General features: G+C 47.0%; 1 protein-coding gene across 2 annotated transcripts; it reads right to left on the bottom strand.

The window, feature by feature from the left end:
• Window positions 1-3,537: 3,537 nt before the first annotated feature.
• On the bottom strand, window positions 3,538-12,524 carry ankef1a (ankyrin repeat and EF-hand domain containing 1a). 2 transcript variants are annotated; one of them, XM_084378211.1, is made up of 11 exons: window positions 12,276-12,524; window positions 11,173-11,383; window positions 10,739-10,900; window positions 7,954-8,153; window positions 7,708-7,857; window positions 7,462-7,585; window positions 6,376-7,201; window positions 5,814-6,040; window positions 5,500-5,648; window positions 4,041-4,196; window positions 3,538-3,670 (listed from the first exon to the last, which is right to left on the bottom strand). In XM_084378211.1, the coding sequence occupies exons 2-11, from the start codon at window positions 11,360-11,362 to the stop codon at window positions 3,560-3,562; spliced, it is 2,295 nt and encodes a 764-aa protein (XP_084234337.1). In that variant the 5' UTR covers window positions 11,363-11,383; window positions 12,276-12,524; the 3' UTR covers window positions 3,538-3,559. The 2 variants fall into 2 exon arrangements, with proteins under 2 accessions (XP_084234337.1, XP_084234336.1); XM_084378210.1 differs by lacking the exons at window positions 3,538-3,670; window positions 4,041-4,196 and having other exon boundaries at window positions 5,417-5,648; window positions 11,173-11,380; window positions 12,276-12,523.
• Window positions 12,525-12,539: the final 15 nt, after the last annotated feature.

Here is a 12,539-nt window from a genome sequence, read left to right as displayed (position 1 = left end):
TAATAAACATACATCTGAAGTGACGTCTCTCAGAAGGTTTAACTGAACCTGTGTTTGATAAAGGGTGAATATGTGGCAGAGTTGTTGTACTGAAGTATCCAGGGAGAGTAACATCATGATGGAGACAGACGCTGTGCATGAGGACGTCTGTCTGTATCTGCCTGCTCGCCTGCATAAGGTTCGTAATTACTGGATTATATGCATGTGTGAGCACATCTGTGCACGCATACATCCTGTAATAGATCGTAATAATAACGTGGTAAACAAAGACAATATACCAAGTGTGTGTGTGAGTGTGTGTGTGTGTGTGTGTGTGTGTGTGTGTGTCTGTGTGTGTGTGTGTGTCTGTGTGTGTCCCAGTGGGTTGTTTTGAGAAGTGAAGGGCTGGAGTGCTGAGTAAGCGGTGCAGGACCAGAGCTGGGAGACTGCAGTGCTGCTGGCAGCAACGCACATACTGATCTGAGCTCAGACTGATACTCAGCAGAGAGCGAGAGGAGAGGGGGAGAGAGGGGAGGAGACAAGGAGACAAGGAGAGGAGACAAGGAGACAAGGAGAGGAGACAAGGAGAGGAGAGGAGGATGTAAACCTGAATAATGTACCTTTGAACGTACACTATAAACACACATACACATGCCTACTCACACACATATAACACATAGTGCCACTGAGGCGCAGCAGAGCCCGAATGATGTAGACTTAGAAAAAAGGCCTACATACACACACACACACTACTACACACTACTACACACTACTACACACACATACATAAACGTACGATAATATCTGAGTCTTAAATGACACATCATGAATAAAATGAGCATTCCTGTGTGTAAATACAGCCAAATATATATCGGTGTGCCACTGCTGGTACAACAGGAATACATCAACACACACACGCACACACGCACACACGCACACACACACACACAAGCACACATGCTGCAGGACCATATAAGTCCGAGCCCACGCCCTGACAGACACACTGCGTCACGGCCGGCGATCAGAGGCCTGTTTACTCCTCTAACCTGTGTGCCACTTATTGTGCTAGAAAAGCCCTCATCGTCTCCTCTCGCCCACTCCTCCCCCACTCTCCCTCCCCATCCTCTGAGTCACCCTCCGCTGCTCTCTCTCCTCTCCTCTCCTCTCCTCTCCTCGTGTCCTTTTTCCTTCCATTCCCTTCCCCGTCCTTCTTCCTTCTCGCCTCATTATGAATGGCTGCGCTGAAGTTTCTGCTTTCTGTATATCATCACATACGTGCGTGGCTGCCGCCGCCTCCTCGTTCTGCTTTCATTGCTCTCTACTCTACTGCCTCTCTCTGTCATCGCTCTCATGCGCTGCCTCTCCTCTCGTAACGTGGCCGTGTATATTTAAACAATCCAGGCCCTGTGTTTCAAAACCTTAAAGCAAATACCCCCCCCTGCCCCCGCTGCCCGTATATTTGATTATATAACTGCGTCCCCATGGACCTTGAGGACACTGCAATCTAATTTTATCTGGTGGTGGTGGTGGTGGTGATGGGCGTGTGCATCAATGCGACATTTAACACAGATAAAGGAAGTCTATTTTCTCAGATGGATCCTGATAAGGACATCATCAGCTATAAAATAGGACCCACACACTGTTGTCACTGGACACCGGAGTCGTTCATGTGATCAGCTCATCAACAGAACGTGGAGGATGAAGGTGGATTTCGTAACCATCTTATAATAACATCCTCTCTCTATCAGGACTGCGTGTGAAATGCAGTTTCCAGTCGCAAACACTGTGGGAGAACAGTAAACACACACGGCTGCCATTTTGATGTCGTTCAGTGGCTGAAACACTCGAGCTCCCTCCAAGTTTTCTCCTCTCACAGCCTCATAAACAACAAAACCCTGCATTGCTAAATTTTGCCAAACAGCGCCGCACGCAGGTTTCAATGTGGAACTGCAACTGAGCTGGAGCGAGCAGATATTTACTGCCATCAGCTCGATGTGTTGCAGTCAGCTCCACCGACGTGAACGACCACCAGCAGGGAGAACAAGTACAACGGCATTAAAGAGCCACAGTGACACAACACTGAGGATCCGACTGCATTCATCACAGAAGTGGATGGATTTCCACTGTGTGACGTAGCACATGTGTAAATGCTCTTTCACACAGGGAGGAAGGAAGGAAGGAACAAAATAAAGAAGAAAGGAAGGAAAGAGGATTCACAGAGGAATGGAAGGAGAGATAACGAAAGAAAATAAGAGGATGCAAGGAAAAGAGAAAAGAAAGAAAGAAAAAAGGATTCACAGAGGACTGGAAAGAGAGAAAAATTGAAAGAAAGAATGGATGGTTGCAAAGACAAGAAAAGACAGAAAACAAAAGAAAATAAGGGATGAAAGAAAGAAAGAAGAAAGAAAGAAGAAAGAAGAAGAAAGAAAGAAGAAAGAAGAAAGAAGAAACAAAGAAAGAAAGAAAGAAGAAAGAAGAAAGAAAGAAAGAAAGAAAGAAAGAAAGAAGAAGGGGCAGCAGCTTCATTACGAGCAGCTTCCTGACTCTCGGTGTCTCTGACTGCAGCTGGAGCCTCTGCAGAGTCACTATCACTAACTCCCTGACTGCAGTATGTGAACTCACCCCAGGTTTTAATTCAGCTTCATATGATGCCCGTCTAACTGGGCCTACGACTGCTTGGATCATGTGACTCAGTTATGATGAGCAACTGTAATGAAATGAATTTCTGACTTCATCAGAAGAGTAAAAGATTGCCTCCTCCGGTTGGGGGGTGAGCTCCTGCAAGGGGGTTTAAGAGTCTCAGGGTGAAGAGGGAAGTGAGCTGGAAGGCAAAGCTCTCCATTAACCTGTCCATCTACAGTCCAGCGCTCACCTGTGCTCATGAGCTGAGGTTAGTGACCGAAAGAACGGCTCGGACATCCGGAGGAAGCTCAGAGGAGAGCCGCTGCTCCTTCGCATCGAAAGGGGCCAGCTGAGGTGGTCGGCGCCTTCCTCCTGAGGTTTTCCAGGCTCGACCAACTGAGAGAAGACCCCAGGGCAGACCTATAACCTCTGGAGATATTATACATCTCATCTGGCCGGGGGACGCCTCGGATCCCTCAGGAGGAGCTGGAAAGCCACCGCGAATAAGGATACCCCGGATAAGCGGACGGCGATAGATGGATGGATGGACCAAATCATTTTTGTGCAAAATCTTTATATTAAGTACATTTTCCAGTGTACTGACATGTATTTGTGTTTGCTGACACAAACTGTCCCTGCTGTTGTACAGTACTGACTGCTGAGTATACAAGAAATATCTTTACAGAGAAATGTAAGAAGAATTTCATTATTATTAAAAGCAGATTGTACTTTGGTTGGTGATTTCTGACTGTGTTGACACTGCAGGGTCTGATACTAAATGAGAAGGTAAGAAAACAAGAGGTTTAGTAACATGATGTCCAACTCTGTTAGTTAACGCAGCTGTAACAGATCTGATGTTACACGTGGCCGTGAGTATAACTAGAAGTGTCTGTCTCTCTCCGGCTAACCTCCTCTCAGTCTGGTCTTTGTTCTCTCACAGCTCCAGCACTTCCACGTTCTAGCTGAAAGGCATCATGAAGTCGTCGAAGTCCACCTCGAGGGATAAGGGCTCTTTCCGTCTCTCTATCTTTGACATGAGCTGGCCGGTGGTGGGCGGCTTCCCCCAAACCTGAGAGAGACAGACAGGTCACAGAGAGGTGCAGACGGGTCTGATAATTAAAGGTATTTGTTATGGCGGAGCGCTGAGGATGAACTGAGGAGTCTGAGGAGAGAAGCTGCTCTGCAGTCTGGCTGTACTGTAACGTAATATTTAATGCTGGCCTTCCTGTTGGCTTATTATTATGAAGAATTAACATATTATGACCTCTTTAAATATTTGGTTAAACCTGATGATCCCATGCTGCAGTAAAATATCAACAACTTGGTTAAAAATGTCAAAATGTATTTCAACGGTAGTTTATGGAAGATTTCCATTGGCATGCTAAGACAGGAAGTAACAACAGATGCTACATTATAATTAGGCGAGCTACAGTAAATACCGTCTTTGGCACGAAGGTGATGTCCACAGTGTTGGTTTTCCCCGCAGTGATCCTGCTGTTCTCCAGGAGGACGCTCTGTGAATCCTTCTGAGGGGACGTCTTCCCCGCCGTCACAGCTGATGTCTCTGCGTTCACCGCTCCGTCCACAGCGACAGCCTGCGAGGGACACCGAGCTTTTCACATCCGTCTCATTTCATCGAGGATCTTACTACAAATCTTCCCTAACACACACACACACACACACACACACACACACACACACACACACACACACACACACACTCACACACACTCAAACTTCAAGAAACTCCAGTTGTGACAACAGTTATTACTTTCCTTGCCTGTAGGTGGCGCACAGTCAGATGTCTACATCTGCATTTTTATCCTGCCTGGTGAGACTCTCCTGCCTGTAGGTGGTGTCGGTTGGACTGGTTCTGAAGGTCCCCTGCCTCTGCCTCTGGGCCTGGTCTCAGGTGTTTACATTAATGACACCTTTTCCTTGTTTCTAGCTTCAAACGTTCAGCTCTTGGAGCCACAAACTTCGACTTATAGTAAGAGATGTTTATATTAATCAGCTCCACATCGTACCTGTGTGCAGTCCATTCTGTTTATTGGACTTTTCCTGCCCACCAGAGTTGCTGCTTTCAGCTACACTGAACAATGAATACTTGCTACAGCACCAGCTGCTACTCTGTGAGGCCTGCTGACAAAATCAATACATTTCTCCAGGTTTTAACCTGATTATAGGAAATGCAAATTGAAGCTCCAGCATGTCCTCGTTGTAACGTAACACATCTAATTTGCTGCCTTCACACTATCAGAACTTTTCTACAGGCTGAGGGTTCTGCTGCGGAGAGAAGACGCCGGAGTCCACAGATAAAAACCCGGCTGAAAAATAACCTCCAATCAAATGTTGCTTAAGTTTTACTTGAACATGATTTTGAGGTACGTTCAGACGGAGACAGAGACGGTCGACGACTGAAGCTCTGGTAAACACACAGCGTTTTTTATTTTCTGCTGCATTCAGAGTTGAAGAAGACGAATGATATCAGAACATCAGCGTCAAAGTCTTGCATCTTAGTTATACTGTTCACTAACATTTCCTCTATTTTATGATAAAACCCACCATGACTGCAGCAGCTCACTACCTGAAAGCACCAAGAAGTCATATACTGTCGTAACATCTATGTGCAGTATATACACAGTATACTGCTGGATGTACAGGGCTGCTATATCTGCACTGAATGACCTTTTCAGGTTTATGACATCAGATAAAAAGGAAGGCTTTACTTTCACTGTGACTGCCAAGGTGTTGTCTTTTTCTCTGAATGAGCCTGAATGAGTTTTGTGGACAGCGAACAAAGAACAGAGTGACATTTCCATTTCATACGTGAAGCCACGAGACTTTAATCTGTTTGTAGCGGGCTGGTAAGAAGGTTCATCGGAGTCACTTTGGTACCTTTCCTTTAGCAGATTTAGGCTTTTGTGTTTTGCCCCCCTTTGCCTTCGCGGTCTCCTTCGGTTTAGGCAGAGAATCCATCTTGTCTCTGACCAGGTCGATCACCCTGTAGTCCCCAAAAGCTCTGGCGATGTCGAGGCAGTTTTGTTCTGTCGGAAAATAAAGATATGATCAGTCAAATAACCACAGAAGGCGCCGTTTTAATTATTTCCCATAATTCAATTCAGTTATATTTCCAGATGTTTACATTAATCTGTTAACAGTATAATAACAGATATCGTGCACTTTGATGTGTGTCAGATCTGCAGTCGAACCTTTTTTGTTCTCTGCGTTCACGCTGGCGCCCGCCTTGATGAGGAAGTCCACACAGGAGGGGTGCGAGCTCTCGATGGCCCTCATGAGCGGCGTCCCTCCGCCGAGGGCCAGTGCGTCTACGGTGGCCCCGGCCTCAACCAGAAGCTCCATGAGTTCTACTTGACCAGCGTGAGCCGCGTGATGGAGCGGTGTCCAGAAGAACTGGTCGCACATGTTCACATCGGCCCTGTCGGGGGAGAGGTGACGTCACGGTGTCTTTAAAGAGGCCCGGACTGCAGAACTGGATTTGTTACACACTGACAGTAAATCAGAACCACGGACTTCGTCTGCTGTCTGTCTTTAGTTTGCTTTTGGATTTTTGATAATATAAAACATGGAATAATTCTAGTCGCCAAACCAAGGACAGCTTTCAAAATGGCTCCTGCTCATACCATTCACAGTTGTTTCATATAACTGAGATAAAAAATGTAACTAAAAAGCACGTCTGTACTGCTCAAAGTGCTGAAATCTTTGTTTCCAAAGAGTAAGAGCGTGAAGAAAAGAGTATATGGTCTCTCTTACCCCCGACTGAGGAGGTACTGAGCCACCTCGTAGTTGCCACTGGAGCAGGCCGTGGTCAGCGGGGTCTTGTAAAACGGATCCTGAACATCCACAGGAACGCCCTGACTGAAGGCGAGGTCCAGTGACTCCAGGTCTCCACTCTTCACACAGTGGTTGATATCGATGTAGACCTTGTCCGGCTTTTCTATGTACCATCCTGAGTCGTTCATTATGGGATGTTCTGGCGGGTGATCGCGGTCGAATCGAAGCGTGTCCGAGCAGTCGCAGTACATCTCGATCATGAAGTGGGGCGGGCCTCCCTCTGGTCGCCGGGGCATCTGCTCCGGCGGGAGGGTGCAGATGGGCATGGGGACGACAAATTTACCCTTCTTCTTCCCCCCTTTTCCTCCCCTTTCTCCCTTTTTCTTTTTCGGCATGTAAGAGGACAGGAGGAATGGTTTCTTGATGTACTTGACACCTTTGATGAAATCATTAATGCTGATACACCCCTCTCTTCCCTTGCCGTGGGCTGAGACGACCGCATGGAGCCGGTCCAGTTCTACAGGAGCTTTTAGTTCTTCCATCACCGAAATAAACATCTCAGAGGGAACTATGTCTGATTTGTCCCCGAAGGCTTGCCGTAATTCAGCCTCATACTCGTGGGACCAGTCGTGGAGGTTCAGGGCCCAAAGATCCGACGAAAGGCCGCCGCCGCCGCCGGAGGTGTTGCCTTTTCCCTGCTGCTTCTCTGCTTTCCTCAGATCCTTGGCTGCAGCTTTGTGACCGCCATCTTTGGCAATCTGACGCGGGAGCAAGCCGTCCAGGTTCTTCAGTTTGGGGTTACAACCTGAACACAGAGCACAGCTTCAGGAGAAACACCAACACAAGGTGGAATGACCTCATTTCAGTTTGGACTGTGACTGTGAAGACAATTTAATATTCTGGCTCAAAAAGAGATGAACAGAGAAGAGAGACCATCTTGGCCCTGTGATGGCAAATCTTCAACATCAGGAGAAGTTATCAGAGTTATCTTTGACAACCAGAGAAGGATTAAATTCACTGCGTCGATATCAGGACGCCTGTTATTGTTCGACCGTCTCACTGCACCTCTCTGTGCCAGGAACTTGCAGCAGTTAGCATTGCCCGTGGCGGCAGCGTAGTGTAGCGGTGTGCATTCCTCCATGTTGATTACTCCCATGTCTGCTGAGTAGGCAGACAGCACCTGAATCACCTGGACAACAAGAAAACACAGCAGAGAAACACATTACAGAGTCCTACGTCTAACATCAGTGTTGCAGATGGTAAATACTGTAATCTGAGTTAGGGCCATCATCGTGTGACAAGATGCAACACCTCAAAAAAGCCCCCCATGGCGGCGAAGTGTACTGCTGCGAGGCGTTTTTTGTCCAGGGCGTTGGGGTTTCCCCCGGCCCGGAGAATGGCTTTAACGAGCTGCAGGGAGCCGGCCTTCGCTGCCTCCATCAATGCTGTGACGCCGGTTTTCTGAGGACAGAGGAGTTGCAGCATGAAGAGCATCACACCATGTTTGGTGAGTTATTTGTACAGTGCCTCAGCTCCCATCATGCCTCAGTCTTTAACCTGATCTGTTGCGTTGGGGTCGGCCCCTCCGTCCAGCATGATGAGACACATGGGGGTGCACTCCTGAGCCTTTTCACACATCAGCTGGAAGACGTGAGTCCCCTGTGCTGACACGTTGTTGGCATCTGCCTGGCACCGCAGCGCCACCTGCAGGCAGCGGCTGTGACACTTGGTGGGGCGAATACAGTAGAACAGCACACCTAAAGTGAAAGAAAGACAAAGATATATCTATATAAATCCACCTCGACTAAGCAAATGGGAGCTCCCAGTGAATCCTGCCCATTAAGTCATGAGAAAGCTGCCATTCGAGACCGACGGCCACCAGCTGGACGGCAGAGGAGACAGTCCTAAGGTGGTTTTCTTGCCGGGTTCGGCTCCTGGCAAACCGATGCCTAACGTTAGTCAGCTAACAGGGCCGCTAACATTAGCTGCATGACTAAATGAGCAAGATGGACCGTCTAACAAGAGCTGAGCTCTGTGAATCACCTCAGTACTGGATTCTCTGTCGTCAAGCCGATCTCAGAGTTTGTGTTCCCACCTGGCTGTGTTCCCTTCAAACAGTTAGTTTAGCAACAAGTAAAACCATCTGTTCACCAGGAAACTGTGTAAATCACAGAGCGTTCAGGCAGAGCAGCCACAGGACATTACAGAACCAGAAAATATCGTCTCCACTTTTAAAAACCTCTTTCCCTCTGGTTTCCTGCACAGACGTGAGTTCAGTATTGATTTGAGGAGGAGACGGTGTTTGTTACAGGTTGGATGCAGTTGCAAGATGTCACCGCGGCCGGCTAGGAGGCAGGGAGGCCGCGGCTTGGCCCTGCCAGCGTGGCTCGGCTCAACTCGGCTCAGTAAAACTGGTGACGGAAAGGCAAATCAGTGCAGCTCGGTCTGACTGCAAAAACGACACAAGGCTAACGGTGAGGTCGCAGATTGCCCTGGAGGAGAGGGTTCAAATCCCACATCTGACAGCAACTTCCTGATGCCAATCACTCCGACCAACCAGCTTTGTACTCGTGCTTCAGACGGTACTGAATGAATTACCGCTGTGGGGATCAACAGAGGCTTATCTCATCTGACACACACCATGGTTTTAATTCTGTCAATAAGCCTCCGTGTGTTTGGGCCAACAAATCTCTAACTGGCCATGCAGGGTAAACACCCACGTTCACATGCTGATATCCTCTTTTAGCTCTTATTTATCCAGAGAAGCTCCACTGGCAGCGCTTTCTTTTCCTTTCTCGTACTTTTTACACAAGTGTAAGCTGCCCAGAACAACCACAGACTGATCCGCTGGCCACAGAGTAGCTGCTCTGCAGCAGCTGGGGGTTGAACGCTTTGACCAACAGCACTTAAATCACCGTAATGAGGGAGGGGCAGGCGGCGCCCTCTCCCCAGCCGGCCCGCCTTTATAATGCTGAGGATAATACAGTAAACATGTGTGACTGGAGACGTTCGGCCTGCTGAGGAAGAGGCTTCGCTGTAAGTGTTGAGACTGGGCCGCGGTGGGGAGCGCAGCATCGTATCAGGTTACTCAGCGTGCTTCACAGGAGAGGATCACCATTAGTGCTTGATCTGTAATTAGATGTACCCACGTGGGCTGACACACACACACAACGGTGCACACACACACACACACACACACACACACACACACACACACACACCCTCTCTTTGTCTCTCCGCCTCATTCACTCACTCTCAAAAGAGTCCCATTTGAAGTAATTGATGCCTGGACACTCTAACACTGTAATTGGGGTCATTATCACAATCGGTCCTGAAGAAGAACTCAACACTCTCTGATTGGAGTTGTCCGGGAAACCGCCTCCTCATCAATATCTAAACAGAAACGCCATGCATTTTCATGAGTTGTAAGGAAAGGCGTTCAGAAACGATCCCGCCGGTCCAACTTGAAATGGAAAACACCTCCGTTTGAGAAATCGACACTTCAGGCTCAGATGAGAAAACATCAGTGGAGAGGAAGACGCTCCATCGCCCGACACGACTGAAGACATTTTGAAAGAGTTTAACTTAAAGCCAGTTGTGTCATCAGACCTGTCACTCAGTTTGCAATCATGCGTTTGATATTTAGAGGTCGGGCGACGCTCTCTTTCACATCTGGAACATGGATCACGTCTTCAAGGTGAGTCAGTAGAAAACAGACACAACGTCTTGTCGATGGGATCAAACTGGTGTGTGTGACACGGACCACGCTCGTCGTCAAACTCATCCTTTATATTGAACTCAATTACCTGTTGAGTATCATGACTGCATCTTGCACGGCTGCAACAAAATCTGTCCACAGACAGATAAACACTTGTTTCATCACGATACGACATCATATCGATTCTTTGATACGATACGATATTTGCCGATATCACAAAGTCTGCACGATACAAATTCGATTTGATTCGATCTGTTACATTTATATCAACTCACAAAAGCAACTGATTTTTAATTTGACAGTTTTATTACTGAACTCTTCAGTGGAAATATTATTTTATCACTGGGTCCAGACATTTAAATGGAAACAATCTGTTGCACAAAATAAAGGCGTATCTTAACGATGGCGGCGATCTGAATCGATGCTATATTTTATTTATATCATAAATTAATATATAAGTGATATTAAAAAAAACATAACTAATTATCACTTACTCAAAAGTATTCATTGACTTGTGCTTCTGCTTTTTCTCTGCAGACGTTTCGCCTGTTCTCTCTTGCCATTTGAAGATTTAACCTCAGTAAAAGAATAACATCTATCAAACACACATACGACGCTGCTCACCTCTGCCCTCGGTGTCCTGGAGTCTGAAGTCAGCACAGCTCTGGGACAACAGTGTCACTATGGCATCGTGGCCCAGCTCAGCGGCTAACATGACCGGGGTGCGGCCCTTCTTGTCCTGGACGTCAGGCTGCGCTCCCATGCCGATGAGGAAGCTGACCAGGTCTGGATGGAGTCAGGGACGAGGAAGAGACAATCAGCAGGGTGAAGTGACTCTGACACAGGACGTCATGGTGTCTGTGCTCTGCTTGATTTCTCTTGGGTTTAATCTTAGTCTTGTGAACATGCACTCATCACCTAGACAATACTAAGGCTAAAGTAATGAAGCATTATGATATAATCCAAGAATCAGCTCATGTTATGTAGTGAACAGTGAAGTTGTACTGATCATAGTGACTGTCCACTAACAGACGTCTGTATAAGAAGCGGCCCATCACCCTGATTTCGGGCTGAGACTGCCACATGTAGCGCCCCCGTGCCGTCCTGTGGCTCAGTGAGGTTGACGAGGTCTTCCACCCCGAGCTTCACCATCTTCTCTATCTGCACCTTGTCCCCTTGATGGACGCACTGCAGCAGGCGGTAGATCTGCAGGACCTGCAGGCGGCCCTCTGCTGCCCCCCCACTCATTATGGGGTCGGACAGGTGCTGCTGGGAAAACGAAGATGAAGGTGAGCTGTGACTTCAGGTGTGCGTGCTCACGACAGAGGGAGGAAGTAGATTTTTGAAAGACAGAAAAAAAATGTTGGTGTATTTGTATTTGAAGGATCTGATTGTTTTTCAGTGATGATCTAGCTGGTACGACAGACAGGGAGCGCTCATACACCAGTATGCTCTTTAATTAATTAATTAAGTTATAACTAATTTATATAATTACAGTGTTTAATCCACGGCTGCCTGAACTTAAATAACTGAATAGCATGAACATCAGTGACAAAGGGCTGCTGGAAGTTTTACTTTCATCAAGAGCAATAATAAATATATACGAAAGAAAAACTAAGACTCTTAAAACGAACAACTCACTGGTTTACTTTACAGAAACATCTAAGTTTTTATAATAATGCATATTAAACTGGCTTCAGTCACAAAATTACAATAGTTAATTGCACACAAATATGAATGTTACACTTTTATTTCAAACAAAAAAATTCTCCACTTCACCCGGCAAAGCAGGTTGGATCTGTAGGAGCCGGTCCTTGAACAAGAAAGCAGCTAAAGAAATACACTAAAAGTAAATCTCATCTAAAAAATGACAGAAGAGGCCACCTCATGACGTCACACTAAGACGTAGTAAATGCAACTGGGAAACGAGGTCTAATATTTTCACAATAAAATCCACATAACAACAGGAATTTCAAAATATAATAACTGGTTGGAAGTTGATATTTGTCTTCTAGAGCCTGACCCCGGATCAATACATATAACAACTCCTAATAACTCATCATTTCATGTTTATAGTGTTATTTAATTCCGTGTCTTTGTGTGTCCGTCTCGTTGTGTCTGTGTTGTGTTGAGGTCGCTGCAGGCTGACGGATGAACTCACCTGCTCACTGAGGTTGAAGGGAGACACCCAGCGTTTCCTGGTTTGACACGCGCTTCTTCTCACCACGCCGGAGGAAGAAAAAGTCCTTGAAAGTCCTTGAAAGTCCTTGTGCTTTGCTTCTTCACGTGCCTGCCAGCTGCAGTGACCCTGTGTGTGTCCGCGGGCTCCTTCTTCCAGATAAAGCTCGACCTCTCACTTTGTCCGAGCCGGAGGAGGAAAACAAACGGCTCCATGGCAACGGAGCGCGTCGAAATCCCGGGAAGG

Source organism: Pagrus pagrus (genome assembly GCF_965226575.1).
Source record: "Pagrus pagrus genome assembly, chromosome: 16".
Lineage (NCBI taxonomy): Eukaryota > Metazoa > Chordata > Actinopteri > Spariformes > Sparidae > Pagrus > Pagrus pagrus.
Note: the sequence above shows the minus strand (reverse complement) of the source record. Positions and strands in the feature narration are given on the sequence as shown.

Coding starts and splice junctions, on each gene's coding strand:
- ankef1a (XM_084378211.1), bottom strand. CDS start 11,362: ATGAGTGGGGGGGCAGCAGAGGGCCGCCTGCAGGTCCTGCAGATCTAC. Junction 10,901..11,172: donor AGTCTCAGCCCGAAATCAGG/GTGATGGGCCGC, acceptor GACTCCATCCAG/ACCTGGTCAGCTTCCTCATC. Junction 4,197..5,499: donor CTAAATCTGCTAAAGGAAAG/GTACCAAAGTGA, acceptor TGTCCCTCGCAG/GCTGTCGCTGTGGACGGAGC.